This window comes from Typopeltis vanoorti, chromosome 2 (assembly GCF_054136105.1).
Source record: "Typopeltis vanoorti isolate ZY-2024b chromosome 2, IOZ_Tvanoo_1.0, whole genome shotgun sequence".
Lineage (NCBI taxonomy): Eukaryota > Metazoa > Arthropoda > Arachnida > Uropygi > Thelyphonidae > Typopeltis > Typopeltis vanoorti.
In genome coordinates, this window is record NC_143550.1 from 93,898,341 (window position 1) to 93,926,162 (window position 27,822).

The 27,822-nt window shown below is 36.6% G+C and overlaps 1 protein-coding gene across 4 annotated transcripts in view; it reads left to right on the plus strand.

The window, feature by feature from the left end:
• The window catches only part of LOC150109260 (uncharacterized), a 251,177-nt gene that overhangs the window by 105,614 nt on the left and 117,741 nt on the right, over positions 1 to 27,822 (plus strand). For all 4 annotated transcript variants that reach the window (XM_090406776.1, XM_090406802.1, XM_090406794.1 and 1 more), the window contains one exon: positions 23,397 to 23,554. In XM_090406776.1, the coding sequence (XP_090262902.1) occupies positions 23,397 to 23,554 (158 nt within the window). The remainder of the gene's footprint in view (positions 1 to 23,396; positions 23,555 to 27,822) is intronic.

Genomic DNA, 27,822 nt, shown 5'->3' on the forward strand with positions numbered 1-27,822 from the left:
GTAAAGGTATTAGAGCTGGGTTCTTTACTTTTAGACTAGTGAATTAGTGGAATGTGCTCCCTGAGTCTGTGGTGGATGCTGTGACAGTGAATGAGTTTAAGGCGAGGTATGATAGATACTGTATGAATGTCGAATAGTTGTGATGAATATGATTTGGGGCCTCCCACGATGAGTCTAATGACTCCCTGGAGTTTCCCATAATAATAGTAATAATATTATGGGTGGGGTAACTACTCAGATCGGTTTTATCTTGGTCTTCCTCTGGGTCTTTTTCTTGCCAACCTGGCAGAGAACACTTGTTTGGCTAATCTTTCCTCGTCCATTCTGTTTAAGTGACCATACCAGCTCTGCTAATGCATTCATGGATGCTGACAATTTCAAGTTCTTTCCTAATATCCTCATTTTTAATATGATATTGCCATTGATGCCATCTGTTCACGCCCCTCATCTTTCTCAGCACTCTCATATCTGTGGTCTCCAGTCTTTGGTCAAGTGTTTTACTTCTGACCCAGTTCTTAGATCCATAAGTTAAAATTATTTTGAACACTGTCTTGTATACAGCAAATTTAGTGTTTTGACTAATTTCTCTCTCTTATTCGATATAAATTTATTCAGTCGACTTCCTACCATACCAACTTTGTTGATTCTGTTGTCTATTTCCATATATCTTCACTAAAAATCGTACCTAAGTAGCCGAAATGTTTTGCTTGTTCTATAGGTTCTCCATTCACATTGCAGCTGATATTTTCAATGCTTCTGCCTATTTTCATTATCTTTGTCTTGTTATTGCTGACCTTCATACCATATCTATTACAACAGTTATTCAATTCAGTCAAGGAATCTTGTGGACTTGTAGCAGATTTATTTAGAAGTATAAAATCATCCGCATAAAGCAAAGATCTGATATTAACATCTCCAGTTTTGATATCAGGTTTAATACTACTTTCCTTCATAATGTAATCTATATAGATAATGAATAACACAGGGGATAATGTACATCCATGTCTCACACCAGATTTAGCATTAAACCATCTTCCTGTACTTCCTTCAATTCTAACTGCTGACTTACAACTCAAATAAAGACTAAGTATTGCTTGATATAATGCCCCATTGACACCATATAGCTGTAGCATATTGAATAGCTTCTCTCTTGGCACCATGTCATATGCCTTTTCCAGATCTACTAAACTTAAATACAGATCTTTGTTATATTCCCATGATTTCTCAACTATTTGTTGCAAAGTGAAGATCTGATCCTGACAGCCTCTATTTGGCCTGAATCCAGCTTGTTCCTCACCAAGCTTCTCTTCCACAATCCTTCTCAACCGTTTCTCAAGTATACTGGCATAAATCTTACCAGGAACACTTAGTAGAGAAATACCTCTGCAATTCTCACAGTCAGTTTTATTTCCCTTTTTATATTTGGGCACTAAGAGCTCTATTCCAATCATCAGGAATTTGTCCCTCTGTCCAGGCCTTCTGAATTATGCAGTGCAGCCATTGTAAGACTTTTATACCTCCATACTTGAGCATTTCTGGTTGAATATCATCTACTCCTGCTGCCTTTCCACATTTCAAGCCTTTGATGGCTTTTTTTCTACTTCAAGCATGGATATGTATTCCTGATTGCATGCTTGGTCAGTGTTTTTTGATCACTGTGCTGTCATCACTTATAGACATTATTTAGTCTTATCCTCTTAAGATTGAATGGTGATCACTTCCAATTTCAAATCCTCTGTACACTCTAGTGTCCTGCACCATAGAGAGTTTTATTATTATTAAGATTAAGAGTTTATTAAATTTATTATTTATTTATTTGTTAAATTGAAATACAGAACCTGGAGATTATTTTTATTAGTAATGAAAGAACACATCACATAAATGCCTTCCATTTTTCAGCTTCACAAAGACAGGCCCTTTCTATAGCATGTTTGATGATACCTATTACCGTATATTCCGGCATACAAGTCGACCTGGCATATAAGTCGATATTGGAATTTTTTGAGTTTTTATAGTATACTTGTCATATAAGTCGACTCGAAAAATTTCTTTTTCGTGTTGACCAGTTCACCAATAGTGCACTAAAGTGCAATGGCTCCTTTTAAAAGAATGAAATATGACGCGAGTTTTAAGTTCAAAGTGATTAAATTTCCAGAAGAAAATACTAACTGTGTTGCTGCATGTTGGTTCGGAGTAAACGAAAAAATAGGTTGCTATTGGAGAAAAAAATGAAACTTTAATAATGAAAATGCCAAAAAATAAGTGCACATTATGGAAAGGAATTTGTAAGTGGCCTATTCTGGAAAATAATATTGCAGATTGGGTTTGAGAAAATCCCCAAAGTAGACTCATTATAACGAGAAATAATATTCGTTTATTTGCTTTGAAGTGGGGCAAAGCAAATAAAAAGGACAGCAAAAACTTCAAAACTACAGTGACTTGGTGTAGTCGGTTTATGGAAAGAAAAATTTAGTGCTTCACCTGAAAACGAAAATCGCACAGAAGCTGCCAAAGGATTTGGATGATAAGTTATTAAGTTTTCAAAGATTTATAATTGCTAAAAGAAACCAAAAAAATTATTTATTGTCTCAAATCGGAAATATGGATGAAACTCCAGTTATGTTTGACACGATCGGGAATAGAACAGTAGAAAGTAAAACTATTTCTTTAAAAACAACTGGACATGAAAAAAGCCGTTTCACAGTTGTACTTGCTTGTATGGCTGATGGTACTAAATTAAAACCTATGATAATTTTTAAAAGAAAAACAATGCCAAAGATCAAAATTCCAAGAAACGTTTTTGTCCATGTTCATGAGAATGGTTGGATGGACAAAGCAAGAGTTAAGCTGTGGATAAAAAATATTTGGAATGCACGACAAGTTGCATTAAAAAATTCAAACAGTCTTTTAGTGTGGGACATGTTCAAATCCCATTTAACAGAGAGCACAAAATCTTTATTAAGAGAGAATAATACCAATATGGCAGTGATTCCAAGTGGGTTAACTTCACTAGTGCAACCGTTGGATGTTTGTATAAACAAGCTATTTAAAGACAGTTTACGAAAACAGTGGAATGCGTGGATGCGAGAAGGAGAGAAAAGTTACACAAAAGGAGGACAAAGTGACATGCGTCTTTGGTAACTATTTGTGAATGGGTAGCGAAAGCATGGGATGAAATAAAACCAGATACAGTAATAAAATCTTTTAAAAAACGTGCTATACAAATTAGATGGCTCAGAAGATGATTTTGTTTACCGTGATGATGAAATTGATGCTAAATCTGATGGAGAAAACGAATACAATTTATACGAAGACTGGAAGAAATTACAGAACCAGAGTACAATGAACTTTTCATATATTTAGACAGTGAAAATTAAATTTTAGTTATGTAGTTACCTACCTATTTTCTTTTGTAAATAAATAATTATATAACGTAATAATTTTTCCTGTAAATAAATTTTATATAAGTTGAAATATTTTTACTTATTTACCCGTTTTGTATATTGCTAATAAATTTAACAGAGTATGATACATACTAGTTTTTTCTTGGAAAGCAGTCAATTTTTGACCTGGTGCATAAGTCGACTTAAAAAATTTAGTACTTTTAAATTTTTCAATGCTGAAAAGTCGACTTATACGGAATATATGATAATATTTCTGGGTGGAGCATGCCTTTATTAACAGTGCCAATGCGAAATATTTTTATTCAGCTTTCCCTGCTGGCAAAGAATGCATACTGGCAATTAGTGTTTTCCGAGAAAAAAAAAAAAAGCAGTGCGTGCGTGTGTGTGTGTGTGTTTATATACAACATACGAGGGTTGTTTGAAAAGTTTGGTAAATTTCCAATAGACAGCGGCATAATTCGTTCATTCATACCATTGTCGGCACATATCATCTTTTTCATATGTGCCAACAATGCAAATACAGTCATTTTAAATTTTAGCCACATGTGACGTAGTTCTCGTTTGGCAAACATTTAAAATGACTGTGTTTGCATTTTTCAAAAAATGGAGAAAAACGAGTTTTGTGCAGTGATAAAACACTTTTATTTGAAGAAGTGGATGGCTGCGCAGATCAAAGCCGAGTTAGATGCAGTTCATGGAGACTCTGCACCAGCATTAAAGATGATTTATTTTTGGATAAATGAGTTTAAACGTGGTCGTAAGTCCATCGAAGATGAAACACGCTCTGGATGCCCGACTGAGGTCACTAGGAAGGAAATGATTGACAAAATCCATGGCATCGTTATGGAAGACTGCTGAGTAAAAGTGTGTGAGATTGCTGAGATTCAACTGAATGGGTGTATAACATCCTGCATGAAAAATTGCACATGAAAAAGCTGTGTGTGCAATGGGTGCCACAATTGTTGACTTCGATCAAAAAACGCATGCGAAAAGACATTTCAACGCAGTGTTTGGCAATGTTTAATCTCAATTTGCAGGATTTTTTGTATATATTCGTGACTGTAGACGGAACTTGAATCCACCACTACACACCTGAGTCCAAGCAGCAGTCAAAACAATGGGCAATGTCCGGTGAAAACTTTTTTTCACTGTTTTTTTGGATTCCCATGGAATTATCATGATAGGCTATTTGGAAAAGGGTAAGACAATAACAGGAGTCTATTATGCATTATTGTTGGACTGTTTAAAAGAAGAACTGAAGAAAAAATGGTCACGATTGGTGCACAAAAAAGTGCTCTTTCATCAAGACAATGCACCATCCAACACATCGGCTGTCGCAATGGCAAAATTGCATGAATTGAGGTGTTTGAATTGGTTTCTCATCCACCGTATTCTCTGGACTTGGTCCCCATGTGATTTCTTCTTATTCCAAAACTTAAAAATTTGGCTCTGTGGGAAAAAATTTTGGTAAGATTTGGTATGATCCGACAGACGATTAATGGCTGATGAATTGCAAATGAATCAAAAAAAAACATTCAGGGTAATTTTAAATGAAGAATTCAGTATGCGAAAGATTTCTGCGAAGTTTGTGCCTCAGATCTTGATGGACGAACGGAAGCAGTGGTGGCTTCAAGTTGCAATTGATCTTTTTTGCAAATAAGCATGTTTCCAAGAGCAGTTATGGATGATGAAACCTAGTGCTTTCAGTACAATCCCAAAACAAAATGCAAGTGCATGCAATGGAACCCCCCCCCCCCCCCCCCCCGAGTTCACCATGTCCGAAAAAAAAAAAGGCATGCATGTCACATTCGCAGTTCAAGACCATGCTGGTGTGTTTCTTTGATCAAAGGGGGATAGTCCACTATGAATTCATTGAACAGGGACAAACGGTCAACCAACAATGTTATTTAGAGGTGCTGAAAAGATTACAAGATTCTGTTCAGAGAAAAAGACCTGAATTGTGGCCTGACAAGTGGATCATTCACCATGACAATGATATATGAATTCTAAGATATATGAATAAGGAGGTAAAAGAAAGAAGTGAAACTTGAAATAATCAAAGAGAAAACCTGTCTGAACTTCTTCTAAAACTTATGGCAAGATAGTAATGACTCTAAAACTGATACAATACTGATTACTAACTATACAGCAGAAGAAATAACATTACAAGAAATCCAACAAGCAATACAGCAAAGCAAATCAAGGAAATCCCCTGGAGAAGTATGAACTTATTAAACATGCAGACATTCCTATTCATCAGACAACTTTTAAAATTACTTAACAATGTCTGGCAACAAGGAAAGATCCCAGAAAGTTGGAATAAGGCAATTATCATTCCAGTGTATAAAAAAGCAACAAGTGCAACTGTGATGAAAGTTACAGAGGAATAAGTCTCCTAAATACTAGTTATAAGTTATATGCTGGATATTAACTTCAAAACTTAAATCATACGTAAAAGGTAGCGTTGTTAAAGGTAGCGAAAGAAAAGAGTAACAGAGTTAGGATGGTGAGTCTGTTGCCGTAGTATGACAGAGAGGAGTTTAGAAGGAGGGCCATAATCGCAAATGACTTCATGCGCAGGTTATGCAGACAGTGTGGAATTCGTGGACGTGTGGAATGAGTTTGATGGGCGAAAGGATTTATACAAGATGGATGGCCTGCATTTGAATGGATTTGGTGTGCGGAGACTGGAAATAGTGTTGCTGAATGAAGTGAAAATGGATGTGCAGAACCAGGGAAACTAGAACTACCAAGGAGTGGGGGGAAGTGGATATGCAGACATCAGTGAGACAGTTGAGTGTAAGAATGTATATAATGTACCCGAGCCAGTACTAAGGACAAGAAATCTGAATGGGATAGTTAGAATAACGCATCAAGATAGGGTTGGGACAAGGGGACCTCTGCATTTCATGCATACCAATGCCAGGAGTATTAGGAACAAGAAGGAAGAATTTTTGGCCTTGATTGGCTCTTTCTGGCCACAGGTTATTGGCATTAGTGAAACATGGCTGACAGAAGATGATATAGTTAGTGGGATAGAATGTGTAGGTTATAGTGTGTTTAGGAGGGACAGAGAGAATAAAATGGGGGAGGAGTGTTATTGATGATACCTGATGAACTGCAGCCAAGGAGCATTGAAGTTGAAAGTTTATTTTTCACTTGGTCAGACTATAATAAATTTAGTTTAATCCTTTATCCAAGTGTGTGCAAACAAAGTTTGTGCCTGAAAGTATCTTCAGGACTGGGGTAAGGTAGTACAACACCAGGCAACTCCTTGTAAAGGTGGAGCAAGCTACCAACACTCCTATCTCAGTATCTACCATAATGCAAAACACATCTCCTTGCAGATATGTATAATGTTATGCATAGCCTGGTGTTGTACCACCTTACCCCAGTCCTGAAGATACTTTCAGGCACAAACTTTGTTTGCACACACTTGGATAAAGGATTAAACTAAATTTATTATAGTCTGGCCAAGTGAAAAATAAACTTTCAACATCTTTCTCTAAATCCAGAGTAATTTAATAAAAAGGTAGCACACCGTTTGGCAGCTCCTATAGGAGGAGATGACCTTGCTAATGCTTCTGCCTTGGTATCTCCACTTGGGCCTGGCTCTCACTGAAGAGACCTCAATAAAGGTCGAAACTAGTCTGGGTAGTGGTCCTTCCCTTAATGCATAACATTATACATATCTGCAAGGAGATGTGTTTTGCATTATGGTAGATACTGAGATAGAAGTGTTGGTAGCTTGCTCCACCTTTGCTAGGAGTTGCCTTGTTGTACCACCTTACCCCAGTCCTAAAGATACTTTCAGGTGCAAACTTTGTTTGCACACACTTGGATAAAGGATTAAACTAAATTTATTATTATTAAGGAGCATTGAAGTTGTATCGCAGGATAGTGAAAAGAGCTCATTTGAGGCTATTTGGTGTGAGATTGAGACTGGCAGAACACAATATATAGTTGGGTGCTGCTATAGACCAGGTGATGGAATAGATGATGGAGATAGTATGCATAAACAAATTGATGAAATGAGTGGAATGAGGGTAATTATTATGGGGGATTTCAACTATGGTAACATTGATTGGAAGGAGGAGAGGACACGTGAGGAAGGAAATGGATTTTATTGAATTATTAAGGGATAACTATCTGAGACAGCATGTAATTGAAAATACTAGGGGTGTGAGAGTGTTTGACCTGGTAATAGCATCTGAGAATTTGACTCTAATGAATATGACCATGGGAGGTGGCTAAAGGTGTGGAATTTTTGATTAAGACAGGGTGTATGTGGAATTTCCGTGCTGGCAAGTATGACAAGCTTAGGAGATTGCTTGGTTCAGTGCATTGGCATGTACAACGGCAAGGGCTGGATGTCGATAGAGCATGGGAAGTGGTCAAGGAGCATTTACAGGAGGTTATGGCTGATTGTATACCTAGGGTCCAAATAGTAAAACAAGTAGGGGTTAAATGGATGAATAACACCATTAAGCTTGAGCTGCAAAAAAAAAACTGCGGAGAGAATTTAAAGAAAGAGGTGACCTGCAGGCACACGAATGGTATAAACTGCAGGCCAGAAGGGTAACGAGTGTGGTAAAAAAAGCAAAAGTGGATTATGAAAGAAAACTAGCTATGCAAGCTAAAGAGAATCCCAAACAGTTCTTTCAATATGCTGCAAGCAAAAAAAAAAACTGTACACGGCAAAATGATTTTAAGGAATGACGATGGTAAGGAGGTCACTGAATCAGTCGATATAGTGGAATTACTGAGTGAGCACTTTGCAAGAGTATATCATCCAGGTGGTGACATTGAAAAAATGCAGGAACCATTAGTTTATACGGGAATTATGATGAATGAAGTGGAGGTGAATAGTCTATTACAGAACCTTAATGTGAATACATCTGTGGGATTGGATGTTATACCGGCACGGGCCTTACGTGAAGCGGCTAAAGAATTATCAGTGCCCTTGACCATGTTGTTTAATCTGAGTCTCGGGTCTGGTTTAGTCCTGAATGTGTGGAAAGAGGGGAAAATAGTTCCACTGCATAAAGGAGGATCCAAGACTACTGTTGCAAATTACTGACCGATCAGCATATCAGAAGTCGTTGTCAAGGTCTTGGAGAAAGTAATTAAGGGAAAAATACAGGAATGGATTGATGAAAATGAGATACTGTACCGGGGACAGCATGGCTTTGTGAAGGGTAGATCATGCCTCAGTAACTTGCTCAAGTTTTATAACACAGTGACGACTGAACTGGATAAGGGTAATGGGTTTACAGTGATACTGCTGGACCTGGCTAAGACATTTGACAGGATACCACATGGAATTCTAATCCGTAAACTACAACACATGGGAATGGATATAGGGTTGGTGAGATGGATAGGTGGGTGAAGATGAAGTTGATGAAGAGATATCAGAGAGTAGTTTATTCAGGAGTAGAGTCCAAAAGACGGCCTGTGACTAGTTGTGTGCCGCAGGGTTCTGTTCTTGGACCACTGCTGTTTAATTTGTTCATTAACAATATAGGGAAGGATCTAAGAGGAACAGTTCATTTGTTTGCTGATGATGCAAAGTTGGGTAGGGCAATAGTGAATGCAGAAGATGTCAAAATCTTGCAGGACAACTTGGATAGATTGGAGTTCTGGGCTAAGGAAAATGGATGTCAATTTAATGTGACAAAATGTAAGGTTATGTATTTTGGGGTGAAAATATTAGCAGCAGTATACCACATTGGTGGAACTGTACTCCAGGAGATTGAAGAGGCCAGGGACTTGGGAGTGTTGGTGAATAGGGAGATGAAGTTTAGGGGGCACATTGCAAAAGTAGCTAAATCAGCACATGAACTCATTTGGTTGTTGAAAAATACTTTGACGAGCAGAGACAAGCAAGTTATTGTACCTCTGTACCGAGCCTTGATAAGGCCTCATCTCAACTACTGTGCCCAGATTTGGTCACCACCTAGGTTTCTTCTTGATGGGGAGGAGGTGGAGAGGATCCAGAGGCGAGTGACCAAGATGATAGCAGGTCTATTGAATGAACCTTATGAGAACAGGTTAAAGATTTGTGGGTTGCAGAAATTGGTTGATAGGCAGAATAGGGGAGATATGATTGAGACATTCAAATTGCTAAAGGGTTTCTATAGGATTAATTCAGAGGATATTTTTAAGATCAGGACTGGTGGTGGGAGAACTAGGGGACACGTATGGAAGCTGGGCAAGAGTGTGGTTAGCAAGGCTGTTAGAGCTGTGTTCTTTACTTTTAGAGTGGTAAATGAGTGGAATAAGCTGCCAGTGTCTGTTGTGGGTGCTATGATGGTGAGTGAGTTCAAGGCAAGGTATGATAGATACTGTGAGAATCTCGTATAGTTGTGTGGACATGGTGTTTATGGACTCCCTGGAGTCGCCCGTAATAATAGTAATAGTAAAAGAGATAAACTTGGTGAAGAACAAAATGGCTTCCAAAATTGATGATCATGCATCAACCCAGCTTTTATATTAAAAATATTAATGGAAAATCATTATGAATTCAACATGGAAACAGACATGTCATTTGTAAATTACCAGAAAGCTTTTGACAGGAACAAAAGCTTTCTAGTAATCTACGTTTGGAATAGTAAAGAAATGGAAGAAAAATATAAAACCAGCATTTTAACTGAATTGTAGAACTAGCAAGAAGTGAAGATGAACTCCAAAGATCAATATACTCCTTAAACATAACTGCTAAAAAATTTGGAATGTAAATATCAACAGACAAAACAAAAATCATGGCCTGTCAAGGATATTTCCAGTCAGAAGTAAAATCATGATTGAAAATAAAATTTTATAACAAATTAACTGCTTCGTATACTTTGGATGTGCTATATCATACACAAAAGAAGCTGACATTGATATCAAAATTTCAAACTTATTAAAGATAACAGGCATGATCAGTGATATTTTCAAACCTAACCAAGTTCAAAAGCATACAAGAATAAGAGTTTATAAAGTTTTGGCAAGATCTTCACTACTGTACTGAAGTGAATTATGAACCATTAAAACTGCAGAAGAAAAAAGAATAGAAACTGAAGAAATAAAATTCCTATGAAGGACAGCAGGCTATACTCTCTTGGACAAAAAAAAAGAAGCTAAAAAGAGAAAGTAAAGAACTAAAAATAGACCCAGTATTGGACAAAGTATATGAATACCAAAAGAAGTGGATTGAACACATCAAAAGAATGGACAGTTCAAGACTATTAAAAAAAAATACCCAAATACCACCCAGTTGGAGGATATAGAAGTCTGGGTTGACCAAGGAAAAGATGCAATGAGACAGAGATGGGCCATTGGGTCTAAATCCCTGAAAAGATGATGATGTGCATGCATGCACTTGCTTCCAACTACTGATTAATATTATGTGGATGGAAAAGCAATGTGTAAAATAAACTTCAAAGTTTATTTTACCTCAAAGTCAGAATAGTTTTATCATACACTTTCACTGTAATAAAACAAGAGAGTGACAGGTTATTGTTACCTGCTGAAATGCAGCCAGTGAAAACTGTTAACTGTGTACATTAGGCTCCATTGTCATTAGAACACATCCCTGAATTTAGTGATACTTTATAACACAAACTTTACCAAAAAAAAAACAAAAATCTTGCTTAAGTAATGGTAACTTTGGAACTCTAAAGCATACAAATGATTTTTGTTTATATTTTTTTAGAGACAAAGACAACTGAATTTATTTATTCATTACAGAAAGTTAAAAGTCATAATGGATTTTTATAATATAGGATTAACAGTATTGCATTACTGTAAATGAAAAAAAATTAAATATATTAATCCATTTTATGTCTTTTCCAAGCTACTTTTAAATTAGAATTTAAATTTCATCGTCATCATCATCATCAAATTCCTTCCATGTACCCTCAAGGGGTGTACAAGATATAATACTACTACATGAAAAATTTACATTATTACTAACTTCCTATCTACAATTTTCCTCCAAATCAGTCTGTTACTTATCAAGACTCCACCATTATCAGATCTTATATTCCTATCGTCTAAAGCACTATTTACCATATCAATCCACCTATATCTTGGTCTTCCTCTGAGTCGTTTTCCTGCCAACCTGGCAGAGAACACTTGTTTTGCTAATCTTTCCTCTCCCATTCTGTTTAAGTGACCATACCACCTGAGATTAGCTCTACTAACGCATTCCTGGATGCTGACAATGTCAAGTTCTTTCCTAATATTCTCGTTTTTAATATGATATTGCCATTGATGCCATCTGTTTGTGCCCCTACTTTTTCTCAGGACTCTCATATCTGCAGTCTTTAGTCTTTGATCCAGCTCTCAGATCCATAAGTTAAAACTGGTTTGAACACTGTGTTGTATACATCTAATTTAGTGTTCCGACTAATTTCTCTCTTATTCCATATGAATTTATTAAATTGACTTCAACCCTAATAGCGTTGTTGATTCTGTTGTCTATTTTCATATTTAATTTAGCATCTTCACTAAAAATTGTGCCTAAGTAGCTGAAATGTTTAACTTGTTCCACTGATTTCCCATTCACAACATAGTTGACATTGTCTTTGTCTTCTTATTGTTGACCTTCATAACATATCTATTACAAAAGTTATTCAATTCAATCAAGGAATCTTGCAGACTTGTAGGAGATTTATTTAGAAGTATAATATCATCTTCATAAAGCAAAGATCTGATATTAACATCTCCAATTTTGATATCAGGTTTAATACCACTTCCCTTCATAATGTGATCTATATAGATAATGAATAACAGAGGGAATAATGAACATCCTTGTCTCACACCAGATTTAACATTAAACCATCTTCCTGTACTTCCTTCAATTCTAACTGCTGACTTACAACTCAAATAAAGACTATTGCTTGATATAATGCCCCATTGACACCATATAACTGTAGCATATTGAATAGCTTTTCTCTTGGCACCATGTCATATGCCTTTTCCAGATCTACAAAACTTAAATACAGATCTTTGTTATATTCCCATGATTTCTCAACTATTTGTTGTAAAGTGAAGATCTGATCCTGACGGCCTCTATTTGGCCTGAATCCAGCTTGTTCTTCACCAGCTTTTCTTCCACAATTCTTCTCAACCGTTTCTCAAATATACTTATATAAATCTTGCCAGGAACACTCAGTAGGGAAATACCTCTGTAATTCTCACATTCAGTTTTATTTCCATTTTTATATATGGGCACTAAGAGCTCTACTCCAATCATCAGGAATTTGTCCCTCTGTCCAGGCCTTCTGAATTATGCAGTGCAGCCATTGTATGTAAGAATTTTATACCTCCATACTTCAGCATTTCTGGTCGAATATCATCTACTCCTGCTGCCTTTCCACATTTCAAACCTTTGATGGCTTTTTCTACTTCAAGTATGGATATGCATTCCGGACTGCATGCCTGGTGAGTGTTTTTTACCACTGTGCTGTCACTGTTTGTTTCATTTTGCAATTTTTCAAAGTAATTGTTCCATACTTCAAGGATATCTTTTTCTCTAGTTTTCATGTCACCTTTATCATTTCTAATTCCTTTTTACAACACTCTTTCCTCCATTTCTGAGCTTCAGCAAGCTCCAGAATATCTTGCCACCTTCTTGACATTTATTTTCTATGTTCTTACCAAAGTCTTCCCATGACTTTTGTTTAGCTTTCTTACATTTGTCTCTGTATTCTCTAAGAACACAAGCTCGCTTATTTGCCAGGAACTTTTGACATGCTTTCTTCTTTTCCTTCACTGCCTCTTTAACTTCCTGTGTCCATGGAGTTCTGAATTTTCTATCCTTACAGACAACCTCACCACATACCTCTCTGTCTGAATCAATCAGAGTTTTCTTCAAGGCTTGCCACTGAATATCCAAGGTTTGGTTCCTGTTCTCAAACTCTTTCATTTTTTCTTCAATAATTATTACTATTACTATTATTACGGGCAACTCCAGGGAGTGATTGGACTCATCGAGGGAGGCCCCAAATCATATTCATCACAACTATTTGACATTCATACAGTATCTATCATACCTCGCCTTAAACTCATTCACTGTCACAGCATCCACCACAGACTCAGGGAGCGCATTCCACTCATTCACTACTCTAAAAGTAAAGAACCCAGCTCTAACACCTTTACTAACCACACTTTTGCCCAGTTTCCATGGATGTCCCCTAGTCCTCCCACAACCAGCCCTGTTCTCAAAAATATCTTCTGAATCAATTTTATAGAAACCCTTCAGTAATTTGAATATCTCAATCATATCTCCCCTCCTCCGCCTATCAACCAATTTTTGCAACCCACAAATCCTCAACCTGTTCTCATACGGTTCATTCCACAGACCTGCTATCATCTTGGTCACTCACCTCTGGATCCTCTCCACCTCCTCCCCATCAAGAAGAAACCTAGGTGACCAAATCTGAGCACAGTAGTCTAGATGGGGTCTTATCAAGGCTCGATACAGAGGAACAATAACCTGCTTGTCTCTGCTTGTCATCGTATTCTTCAGCAACCAAGTGATTTGATGAGCTGTTTTGGTCACTTTTGCAATGTGTCCCCTAAATTTCAATTCCTTATCTACCAACACTCCTAAATCTCGTGCCTCATCAATTTCCTGGAGCACGGTTCCACCAATGCAGTAAACTGCCGCCAATCTTTTCACCCCAAAATGCATAACCTTACATTTTGCCACATTAAACTGACATCCATTCTCCTTAGCCCAGACCTCCAATCTATCCAAATCATCCTGCAAAATTTTGACGTCATCTGCATTCACTATTGCCCTACCCAACTTCGCATCATCTGCAAACAAATGAACCGTTCCTCTCAGATCATTTCCTATATCATTTATGAACAAATTAAACAGCAGTGGTCCAAGAACAGATCCTTGTGGCACACCACTAGTCACAGGCCGTCTTGTGGACTCTACTCCCGAGTAAACCACTCTCTGATATCTCTCCGTCAACCACCCTCCTACCCATCTCACCAACCCTATGTCCATTCCCATATGCTGCAATTTACTGATAAGAATTCCATGTGGAATCCTGTCAAAGGCCTTGGCAAGGTCCAGTAGAATCACCGTAAACCCATTACCCTTATCCAGTTCAGCCGTCATTGTGTTATAATACGTGAACAAGTTACTGAGGCATGACCTACCCTTCACAAAACCATGCTGTCCCCGATACAGTATCCCATTTTCTTCTATCCAATCTTGTATTTTCCTCTTGACTATTTTCTCTAAGACCTTGACAATGATTCCTGATATGCTAATCGGTCGGTAATTTACTACAGCAGTCTTGGAACCACCTTTATGCAGTGGAACTATTTTCCCCTCTTTCCACCCGCTCGGGACTAACCCAGACCCGAGACTCAAATTAAACAAAATGGTCAAGGGTACTGACAATTCTTTAGCTGCTTCTCGTACAACACGAGCTGGTATACCATCCAATCCCACAGATGTATTGACATTGAGGTTATGCAATAGACTACTCACCTCCACTTCATTAACCACAATTCCCGCATAATCTACTGGTTTATTCGTTTCTGCAATGTCACCACCTGGATGATATACTTTTGCAAAGTGCTCACTCAGTAACTCAACTATCTCAACTGATTCAGTTACCTCCCTACCATCGGCATTCTTTAAAATCAATCTGCCATGTACATTTTTCCTTTTACTTGCTACATATCTAAAAAACTGTTTAGGATTCTCTTTAGCCTGCATGGCCAATGTTCTTTCTTAATCCTTTTTTGCTTTTCTTACCACACTCGTCACCCTTCTGGCCTGTGCTTTATACCGTTCGTGTGCCTGCCGGTCACCCTTCTCCTTAAATTCCCTCCATTATAATGTTTGTGTATTTTAGTCTACAGTTCACATCTGAGAGCTGCTCAACTTTTAGTCCCTTTAAAACTTTCTTACATGTCATTCTTTTCAATATGAAATTCAATTTTATCCTGCTGAAAACTAAATGTGATCACTTCCAATTTCAAATCCTCTGTACACTCTGGTGTCCTGCTCCAGGTAGAACACATCACTATCGACAATAACATAGTCAATGAGACTTTTCTTATTCCTTGCCTCTTCTCTCCATGTGAATTTGTGCACATTTTTATGTTGGAACATTGTATTAGTAATAACCAGTCCATGTCCTTAGTTGAAATACAACAGGTATTTGCCATTATTATTAGCTTTGCTCTTTTCTCCGAATTTTCCCAAAATATTTTTGTATGTCTGACAATCATTTTCTGCTCTGCTATTTAGATCCCCAACAAGGACTAACTTTTCCTTTTTCACTGTGTCAGTTGCTTTCTCTAAAGCTTCAAAAAATTCTTCTACTTCTACCTTAGTAGAATCTTCTGTGGTACCATAGGCACAAATAAGTGTCATTGTCCAGTTCTCCATTCTGATATTTGCCCACATAACTCTACTTGAGACTGCCTGCCATTCAAGATTAGTCTCGTATTTAGTGTTGAATACTGGTTACTCCTTCTTTTCCTTGATTGTCATTGCCTGAATATAACATTTTCCATTTATTGCTCAGAAAGATCTCACCAGTTTTTGTCTTTTTTGTTTCAGTCACCGCTATTATGTCAATCTGGTACTTATCTAATTCCTCAGCTAGCTCCATTTCTTTGCCATCCAGGCTTCTTATGTTGATAGTACCGATATTTAACTCTGGTGATGTTAAGTTGGGGTGTGTTTTCAGATTCCAAATTTGATCATCTGATTGAAATCATCAGCTATTCACAATACAGTCGTTCATTTAAATTAACATACTGTTCATGTTTTTCCTTGGATTCAAGATGATGTAGGTAGCTTGCAGGATAATTTAAATAAGCTGACAGTATGGGCAAAACATAATGGATGTCAATTTAATGTGGAAAAGTGTCAAATTATGCATTTTAGGATAAAAACGTTATGAGATATGTAGCATGTTGAGAGAACTGTATGGAAGGAAATTTATGTAACTAGGGATATGAGAGTTGCCAAGGTAGCTCATAGAATTACTTGGTGCTTAAAGAACACACTAACAATCAAAGATAAGGAAGTTATCATTCCTCTTTACAATAACTTGATATGTCTACATCTCATTACTATTCTCAGGGTCTGTTAATCTGAGTTTCTTTGAGATGAGAAAGCAGTAGAGAGGATCCGGAGGTGAGCCAAGATGGTGAGTGTGGAATGATTCCCAGTGACAGTAGATTGAGGATTTGTGAGATACAAATGTTGGTTGATAGGTAGTAAACAGGAGATATGATATAAACTTTTAAATTGTCACAGCTGTCACGAGAAGCAGTAGTAGTGTATTTGAATAGTGTTTAAAAAAGTTTTTTTTTTCTTAAATTATACTGTGTAGTTTTTTTTATAATAGCGCTTTTGTGCAGCAGTCAGACTGGATATAGGTGTTCGTATTGTGATATAAAAAGTGTTTTCTTCAGTTGTTTTGATTAACATGTTAGTTAATTACAAAAATGGCAGCATTAAGAAGCTCATGCTAGCAACATGGAAGATTTTAACTCAGAGACTGAGTTTTCCCCAGGAATTTTTGCAATGCTTAAATTGCAATAATTGCTACATGTATGCATCCAAAATTGTTAAAGATTTATGATCTGTTATGGGTTAAATCAGCAGGAGGAACACAATATGGTGTGTGAGAAATGCACTGACAGGTTAGGGCATTTCCAAAAATGAGGACAATGTCACCAGAAGTAATTGAAAATAGATGGAAGTCTTGGTGATGATAGTAATAGAGGTGAAATGTGAGAGCTTAGTTAAGAGTTAATGAAAATGAAGAGTGAAGAAATTAAATGTATGGAGGAGGAAATTGATTGTCTGATTAACTAATGTATATGAGGAGGTTAATAGGGAAGAAGCAAGTATCCAAGAATGGTAGGGTGACTTTATATGGAGATTCAATCATTAAAGGTGTGGTATATTGCCAGCCTGGTTGGCTAATTGGTTAGCATACCTGCTCTCCAACCAACAGGTTGCAAGTTCGAATCCCGACATGGATGTTTGTGATTGTCTTTAGGCAGGAGATGATTTTCATCACCTGGTATGAGACCATCACTCTGCTTATTGGAGGCCTGAAGTGGCTTGAAAAAAAGTTCCATGTTTGGTCTCTAGAGCAGAGTTTCCAGACTATGTAAAAAAATTGCAAAAAAAAAATAATAAAAAATAAAAGTGCGAAAAATTCTTAGCTGACCCACAGCACAAACTTGCTATAAGTTTACTAATAACCTTTCATGGGTGGGAACAACATAAAAATAATAATAATAATAATAAGATACATGAGGCATGTTTTCTAGATGGTACAATGAAATGAATTGATGCTTTGCATGGAAGAAATGAACAGGCATCAGAATTAGTACCGGGCACAGTGTCATTGAGAAAGTGGTTTGTTTGTTGCCCAGATATGATAATGCCCATGGTGAAATTGTGTCAGGCAAATGATGTTCAATTTTTGAATATATGGAGTGAGTTTGAATTTGATGGACTTCTCTACGACTCATCGTGGAGAGGTCCATCTTGCACAGAGCTCATCATGCTGTTACTTGAAATGTATTCACTCCTTCACACTCACCACACTTCCAGGCAGTGCATTCTAACTGCCCATAACTCTCCATGCAAAAAACCTACTCCTCACTCCCTTGATTACACCCTCCGTATACAGCTTCCAGGAATGACCTCTTGTTCTTCTCCTGTCTTCCCCCATTCCATGAAAAATTTAAAGCTGATGGATTGCATTTGAACGGGTTTAGTGTTGAAAGTTTGTCACACTAGTCACACTTGGATAAAGGATTAAACTAATTTTATTATACTCTAACCAAGTGAAAAAATAAACTTTCAACATCTTTCTCTAAATCCAGAGTAATTTATTAAAAAAAGGGTGGCACACCATTTGGCAACTCCTATAGGTAGAGATGACTTACTAATGCTTCTGCCTGGTATTTCCACTAGGGCCTGGCTCCCACTGAAGAGACCTCAATAAAGGTCGAAACTAGTCTGGGTAGTGGCCCTTCCTTTAATGCATAACATTAGACATATCCGCAAGGAGATGTGTTTTGCATTATAGGAGATACTGAGTTAGGAGTGTTGGTAGCTTTCTCCACCTTTGCAACGAGTTGCCCTGGTGTTGTATCACTTTACCCTAGTCCTGAAGATACTTCAGGCGCAAACTTTGTTTGCTCACACTTGGATAAAGGATTAAACTAATTTTATTATGGGTTTAGTGTTGGAACATTTGGAGCGACTGTTGTATACCAAGAGTACACAGGGTCGGTATGAAATTAGCATGTTTAGGATCAGAGAGAGAGGTTGAGAAGCAGGTTGTGGAAGGACAGGAAGATGATGGATACAAAGGTGAGGAAGTGATTATGGCAAGGCAGGGTGATGCATTGCAAAAAAAAAAGTGGGGATAATAGGAATTATTATTATTATCAGACCTCCAGAGAGTCAAACAGCTCATCGTGGAGAGGTCCATCTTGCACAGAGCTCATCATACTGTTACTTGAAATGTATTCACTCCTTCACACTCACCATACTTCCAGGCAGTGCATTCTAACCACCCACAATTCTCCCTGCAAAAAACCTACCCCCCCCTTGATCACACCCTCTGTATACAGCTTCCAGGGATGACCTCTTGTTCTTCCCCTGTCTTCCTCCATTCCGTGAAAAATTTAAGTCACATAATCCAGTAATAACTCGTTATCAATTCATATATCCTAATTATGTCCCCCCCTCCTTATATCCTCTAGATTCTGCAATTTTCATTCTCTCAATCTATCATCACACTTAGCATTCCAGAGACCAGAAACCACTTCAGTCACTCATCTCTGAACCCGTTCTAACATTTCTTCATCCTTTTGAGGTGACCAAATCTGCTTTTTTGATCAGACCACATATGGATGCACAGTAATCCATATGTGGTCTGATCAAAACTTTATACATTGGAATCATAATATCCTTACTTGTACATGTCAGTGTTCTTCACATGATTGCCATAATCCGCTGTGCCATCCTCCCAATTTTAGCAAAATGTCCCCAAAATTTCAGGTTCATATCCACCAACAACCCCAGATCCCTCATCTTCACCTCTTCTAAGCTATCACCACCAGTCTTATACTCTGTATCCTATCTGTACTTCCCAAACTTAAAAACTTTACACTTCGCTACATTGAACGGGTAGCTCATTCATTCGTCCATTCACAAAATCTATTCAGGTCCACTTGAAGGGCTACAACATCCGTTCTACTCTTCATAGTTCTTCACAACTTTATGCTTCATCTTTAAACAACTGCATATCATCATCGAAGCCCTTCCCAGTATCATTTACATACAATTAAATAGCAATGACCCCAAAATAGACCCTTGGAGCATGCCACTAGTGACTTTCCTTTTCTGGGATACTGTTTCTCCATACATGACTTGGGAAGTTAATATTCCCCATATCAGACAGTCAGTCTCCAATCCAATGCATGAATCTACCATCCAGTCCCATCTGATCCACTTTAATTACCAGCTTGTCATCTGGCAGTCTATCAAAGGGTTTAGCAAATTCTAAATATACCAATATGTATGCATTCCCTTTGTCCAATTTACCTGTCAAGTTGTTATAGTGAGTAAATAGATTGCTAAAACACGATCTTTCTTTAGCAAACCCATGCTTTCCATCAAAGAAAATGTTGTCGTTGTCACCCCAATTTTGAATCCTGTTCTCACTTTTCTCTCTAACACCTTTACCACAACTCTGGACAAACAGATTGGCCTGTAATTTGAAGCCTTAGTCTTATCTCCTCCCCCATGAAGCAGAACAGTTTTTCCCTCTTTATTAACTTCTGGGAACATTCATTCTAGACATGCAGTGATATTCCATCAAGTCTTATTAACATCAAGTATGCTGTATTTCTCATATGCATCTTATTCACTCACCATCTCACAACTCTCAAATTCTGCATAATGTTACTTTCATGAAGATGAAATACATTTAGAAATTATTCATTTATCATCTCTACTATAGTTTCATCAGTGGTTATAATTCTCCCATTTTCTCCAACCAGTGTTATCCTTCCATAATGATGATTCTTCTTCCAAATGATTCTTTCTTCTACTGGCTATGTATTGAAAAAACTTTCTATGATTTATTTTGGGCTCATTAGCTAACCTCATCATACTGAACTTTTGCTACCCTTATCAAACAAGTTACCTTTCTTGCTTGCTTCTTATACTCTTCATGCAAGTGACTATGACAACCACTCATCTTGTGCCATTTGCATAAAGTCTTCTTTCAAATTGCATGTGTCACTTCTTCATCCATCCATTCCACACTTACCTTGTTTGACCTCCAACCTTTGGAAAGCATTCAGATATTGCCTCTGCCAAACATTTCCTGAACATGCAGTGATATACCATCAAGTCCCAAGCAGCATTGATCTCCTTTTTCATCCATTTCACGATGATGTAGCTGCAAGCTGTCTCCTGAGTTTTTCATAATCACCATGTTTATCCCTTTCTGATAGAAATCTTCATGTGGTTGGCCTCCACCTTAGTGATCGTTACACAAACAATTTCACCAGATAGTTTTGGCATCCCATTTATAATAACATCCTTTGATGAGATGATCAAATCCAAGATCCTTGTTCCTTCTGTACCCTCCATTACATACATCAGGTAGTTGTCTTTCAAAAATTTGATAAATTCATTGACTTTGTCCCATATGCTATCTCTTCATTCCAATCTATATTACCATAATTAAATTCCCTATAACGATCGCCCTTTTCTTATTAGCTAGACTACTTTGCCTATACATTTCCTTCTCACTACCCTCTACAATACCTGGTTGGGTCCATAGTTACACCCAACCAGATATTTCATACTATTCACCTCCACTCCACACCATACTGCTTCAAAACCACTGCTCTTGTTCACTCCTTTCATTTCCATCTCAGATGGGGTTAACTTCTCTCATCAACAATATCCCTCCATCTATTCTGTCCTATTTTCACAAAAAGCATCATATCCATCCATCTCTATTTCTTATCTAATCATCTCACTCATTCCAACAGTTTTTGGGTGAATATATATATATTTTTTTTTATGTTGTGCCCATACAAAAAAGGTTGGTTGATCAATCTATAGTACATTAGTACCGGGTATGGGTAGTGGGTTGGGAAAGGAGGAACTTGTTTACATTTGATTTAAATGCTCTGTTAATACTACAATTTCATTTCCTTTATTTTGAATACTTCTGGCATTTGTAAACATATACACTATTTTATTTCTGGTTTTATAACAAGTTTCGCAAATCCCACTCCTCAGATATGACCTCTCCAAATGCTCCCTGTCCCCCCCTTCCTTATTATCTCACACCTTTCCTTATTTCTCATCCCAATCCTTTCTCTACACACACACACACAACACACACAACACACACACACACACACACACACACACACACACACATCTGCTCCTGTATCCATCATCCACTCATTGCAGTCTCCCTGTCCACCCTGACTCCCCCCCGCTCCCTTTTTTATCTTGAGTTCCTTCTCTCTCTTTCTCTTCACCCATGTCACTTAAATCTTAATTGACAAGCTCTCCTACCTACTTTCCTGTTCTTCCATGTCACCTCCACACCACCTCTTGCTTTCCCAGATCTTTCATTCACTTCAGTCATTACTCTCTTTTGCAGCAACAGTTTCTCTAGCTGAATGACACCAAATCCATTTAAATGTAGTTTATCTCTTTTTAAATATTGCTTATCTATATAGCTCTATTCATCCCTAAAATTCATTCCACACGTTAACAAAATGAATTCCTTTCTCTTCACACAACTCTGCGAGCATTCCATTCATAATCCTTACTCGCCATCTCAGATCATCACTATCATACTTGGGCAACATTCTGACTACCTTTCCTACCATGTTTCACTCTCCTTAGCAACCTCCTGATATCCATCTTTACATTCTTCTTATTGCCATTCAGATAATTTGTGTCAACTACCTTTACCAAGTTTTGCTTGCTTCCTCCTCATTCAGCCAACCAGACCAGGAAAGTTACCATTAGCCATATGGAAGTAGCAGGAGTTTTCTCCTCTTGGAAGCTTGGATTTATTTTCTGTAGTAGAACAGGTAGACCAACTAGAGAATGTACATAGTTGACAGACAACAGACTGTAAGTGGAATTGATTGAATCATAATTTTAATCAGGTTCATATCAAGTAAGTTTCTTGCTGGAACATGCTATTGATACATGTTAAAGGTAAAATAGGATGAGGTGGCATTCTGTACCTTCATGTATAGAATTATTATTTAAAAACAAAAAATATGTAGAATCACATAAAAAAGTGTATGTGTAATTTGAGCAAGGTTTGCATGTTTGAAGTTTGACATTCATAGTTCTCATTATCTCCAAACATTATTTGAAAAATGATTTAAAATAAAGAAGCATTGTGTGAGTCAATTCATTGCTGCTCATTGCTTAGTGTATATTGCCAAGAAACCTTCACAGAACCCTATTTATTGTTACCTAGGTTGAATCACATGAAGGCAGTCTAAATAAAGAACTAAGAACTTGTTAGGGAAGATGTACTGATTTAATATATCAATGGGGGCTACTCTGAATTATCATCATTTCATTTTCAATTATTTGATATCATGGTAAATTTATTGTGCATAAATTTATCTCACTTTATTTTATGTACTATTTTATATAAGATTATTTTCATTATATTTTATATTATTTATTGAATCTTTATCTTGTTTATATGCTAACTAAAACTATATTCTAAATAAAATAATTGTTAGAATATTTTAAAATGAAATTTTATAATTAATTTAAATTCCATTTGCTATATATACTCTTTGTATTGTATGCTTTTATTTATATGGAAATATCCATACCATCTTTTTTATTGTATTCTTCTAATGGACAACTTTTCTATTTATTATTATTATTTTTAAAATTTTTATTTATTTATTTTTAAGCTACCTACAATGCCCCAAGATTACAATCCTAAACTCTTAAATTTGATCAAAGCTATGTTAAATTATGATCCAGCATTAAGACCCAGTGTAGGACTCATTTTGCAAAATGATTTTATACGGAGACATATAGAAATGTTTTTGGAAGAAACAAAAAATAGGTGAGTTCAAAAATTAAAGAAATAAAGCAAAGCTATTTTGTGGTATTTGCAATTTTCAGAATTTACAATATTAATAGGCCAGTTATTTTTATAATACGACTTGGATTATTATTATTATTACAGTAACCTCCATAGAATCAATAGACCCACTGTGGGAGGCCTGCTCAACCAGAAATATGTCTATCATGTTAAACTTTAAAATCATTTACACTTCCTGCATTCAGAATGTACTCTCTAGCAATGCATTTCACTCTTATTCTTCTTCTTTCAGCCATTTTCTGTCAACTAATAGGCAGTACTATTTAGAGGATCAAAAAAAATCGATTTTTTAATATTATTTTCTGAAAGTATGTACTTTTAAAAATCTGTTCCTAACTTTTTACCAAGAAATTTGAAAAAATCCCGAAGATATAGCCTATTATTCAAAGTGGTGCACAGATCAGAATCGGAGCGCTCACCGCTCTCGCTTGTTAGTAAACGAATAAATGCATAAAAACCTGCAATGGCAGGTACTGGTGCTTTGAATGCGAGAGAGGCCAATAACCGACCTAATACATTTAGGTGATGAAAAGTAGGCGATGACAACTGCCTAAAACAAATGAATGCTATATGCATCATAGCGGACAAAGAACGATCGAAATCAGTCAATCGTTAATCGATCGTGAAAGTATGATGAGCACTTATAATGTTTCAATAAAGTCTCTGTTTTTTTTTGTCTTGTTAATTGCATGATAGTCGGCAGTGAAGAAAATACATCATGTCTACTACTCGAAAATATGTCAATAGTGTAGATTCCTTCTGCTACATTTGTGGCAGCTTTACTGTTCCCAGTCAAAGGACAAATATCACTGATTTCATTAAGAAAGTGTACTTTGCATACTTTGACGTAAAACTTGCAGATCAGGACAATTCATGGGCTCCAAATAAAGTGTGTAAGTCATGTGTAGAAAATTTATGACAGTGAAGCAATGGAAAACGCCAAAAATTAGCTGTTGGCATTCCAATGATTTGACGTGAACCGAAAAATCACGTAGATGATTGCTATTTTTGTTTAGTTCAGACTTCTGGTTATAATAAGAAGAATAAGAAAAAAAATTGTGTATCCAAATCTCGACTCAGCAATTCAGCCAGTTGCTCATTCCAATGAAATAGCCGTGCCAATTTATAAAGGACTTCCTTTACTTGAGAATGAGCATGATTGGGATATGCCAGATGTTCTTGAGGAGCAAGACCTGGATGTTGATTTAGACAATGAAAATTTAATTTCTAGTTCTGGACCGCAACGTTTTACTCAAGCGGAATTGAATGACTTAGTAAGAGATTTGGGCCTATCAAAGGAATCATCGGAATTGTTAGGTTCAAGATTAAATGAAAAAACTTACTGGAGCAAGATACGAAGATAACTTTTTATCGTAGCAGGGAAAGTAATCTTGTACAATATTTTAAACACGAGTGTGGGTTTGTTTACTGTAACAATGTGTCAGGTTTACTAACTGAAATGAGTGTTGTACAATATCATCCAAATGAGTGGCATTATTTATCGACAATTCAAGCAGAAGTCTCAAGTGTGTCTTACTACACAATGGGAATGTATATGGCTCAATTCCTATTGGCTATTCAGTCCACTTAAAGGAAACATATGAGGATATTAAAAAGGTTCTGACGTTATTAAAATATACAGACCATAACTGGATCATCTGTGTGGATCTTAAATTGGTGAACTTTTTACTTGGCTTTCGAAGAGGATATACAAAGTTTCCGTGTTTTCTATGCTTCTGGGATAGTCGAGCTAGAAACCAACACTGGAGTCAGAAACATTGGCCTCTTAGAATATCCTTAAATGTTGGAGAACAGAATGTTATAAATCAACCTTTAATCGACAGAGAAAAAAATCATTTTTCCACCTCTACACATCAAACTAGGTCTTATGAAGCAGTATGTTAAAGCTTTAGATTTACAAGGTGACTGTTTCCAATACATATGTGAAAAATTTCCACGACTTAGTTATGAAAAAATTAAAGCCAGTGTATTTGATGGACTGCAAATTAGAACTTTAATGAGAGACCCAAATTTCATCAACTCTATGAACGAAATTAAGAAAGAGGCCTGGACTTCACTTACAATGGTTGCGAATAATTTTCTTGGAAACAGAAAAGCATGCAATTATAAAGATCTAGTGGAAACAATGCTTGAAAATTTCCAGCGCCTAGGTTGCAACATGAGCATAAAGCTTCATTTCCTATAGTCATCTTGATAGATTTCCCGAGAATTTAGGTGCTGTAAGCGATGAACAAGGCGAAAGATTTCATCAAGACTTAAAAACTATGGAAGATACCAAGGAAGATGGGATTCTCACATGATGGCTGACTACTGTTGGAGTATTCAAAGGGATTGCCAAAACAGAACACACAGCAGAAATTGCTACAAACAAAAATTTATTCCCTGAAACTCATGTGTAAGTAAAATTGTTATTTTTTTATAAATATTCTTGTAATTTTTAATGAATATTGTTAAGTAGTTATGTACCTAATTATCGGCCTCTCTGGCATTCAAAGTGCCAGTATGTGCCGTTGCAGGTTCTTACGCATTTATTCGTTTACTAACAAGCAAGAGCGGTGAGTGCTCCGATTCTGATCTGCGCACCACTTTGAATAATAGGCTATATCTTTGGGAATTTTTTGAATTTCTTGATAAAAAGTTAGGAACAGATTTTTAAAAGTACATACTTTCAGAAAATAATATTAAAAAATCGATTTTTTTGATCCTCTAAATAGTACTGCTTCCTTAAAACTATCAAAAACTTACAAATTAGCAAAAAGAAAATGCCATGGAGGAAAAACCTGATGTGATAGAGAAAAATGGGTTTGATATTTGAAATCAGCGTACCCAAATTAGTAAAAAACAAGTCTCATATAAAAGTCAGCAAAAATTATGTTGGACTGTGTTATCTTTCTTCCGGCAGTACACAAGTATTTGCACAAAATCCACATAGTTGAAACATTAGAAAATTTACCATAATTATTTACAACATGATGCATAGATAAGTTTTACTTAAATTACTAATGTTGCTTATAAATTACAATTGGCTTTATTTCTTCTGATATACCAATATTGGCCCCAGGAATGTTATTTCATGTTAAATCTGAATGAGACATCAATGGATTTAATTTCAGTTTCAGTCAGAATTTAACAGTATGGTGGTCCATCGTTCATCTCTTCTAGATAGATGTCCGGCCCATTTCCATTTTAGTCGCTTGTGGTGAAAAATGATGTTAGTGATATGTATCTGGCTTCTTATCCAGGTGTCTTACTTCTTATATTTTAATGTGATGCCTAGCATTAGACTCTCCAGTTTTCTTTGAGTTGTTGCTAGTTTATTTGTCAGTGATTTTGTTAGAGACCAAGTTTCACAACCATATGTGATGACTGGAAGTATACACTGGTTAAATTGCTTCCTTTTTAAACAGAGCAGGACATCATTGTTTTGAAAAATGCTTTTCAATTTTATATTCAGTTTTATATAATATTAATGAAAAATGCATTCCACTCACCATATAAAAAATCTATTCCTCACACCCTTCTTCACTACATCTTTATACAACTTCCGGGGATGGCCTTTTGTGTGGATATCACCAAATCCAGCACCCGAATACCTGGTGTTGTTGCTCCCAATTCATGTTGCTTAAGATAGTTATCCTTCAGAAATCAACAAATACACTCTCCCTGTTACCGTTCGCTATCTCTTCTTTCCAATTTACATTCCTATAATTAAAATCGTCCATTATGATCACTATCCTTACTTGCCAAACTAATTTATCTAAACATTTCACAATCTGTTCTCCCCACATTCCCTGACCTATAACAACATCCTATTAGATATACTATTCTATTTATCTCAGTTTTCACACAAAATAGCTTCAAAATCTTCTCATATGCTACTATATTTCACTTCACTTCACTTCCATTCTTGAAGGACCCAATTCCTCTGCTATCATTAACAATACTGGCGCTCCTCTCTTCACCTTCCTATCCTTTCAGAAAATTCTATATCATCCTCAGTTAACCAGATTTCCCTTATACCAATCATCTTTTGGCATAATGACTCAATCAATGCTATAAACTCAGCCCCTTGATTTCTCTGATACTCTTTGTATTAGTATACAAACATTTCCCCCACTCTTTGAGACATCCCATCAACACTATCACTCTGTACTTTCTGCGCTGCAGTACACCCCTTTCTCTCTCTTTGATCTGAACATCCTGGTTTC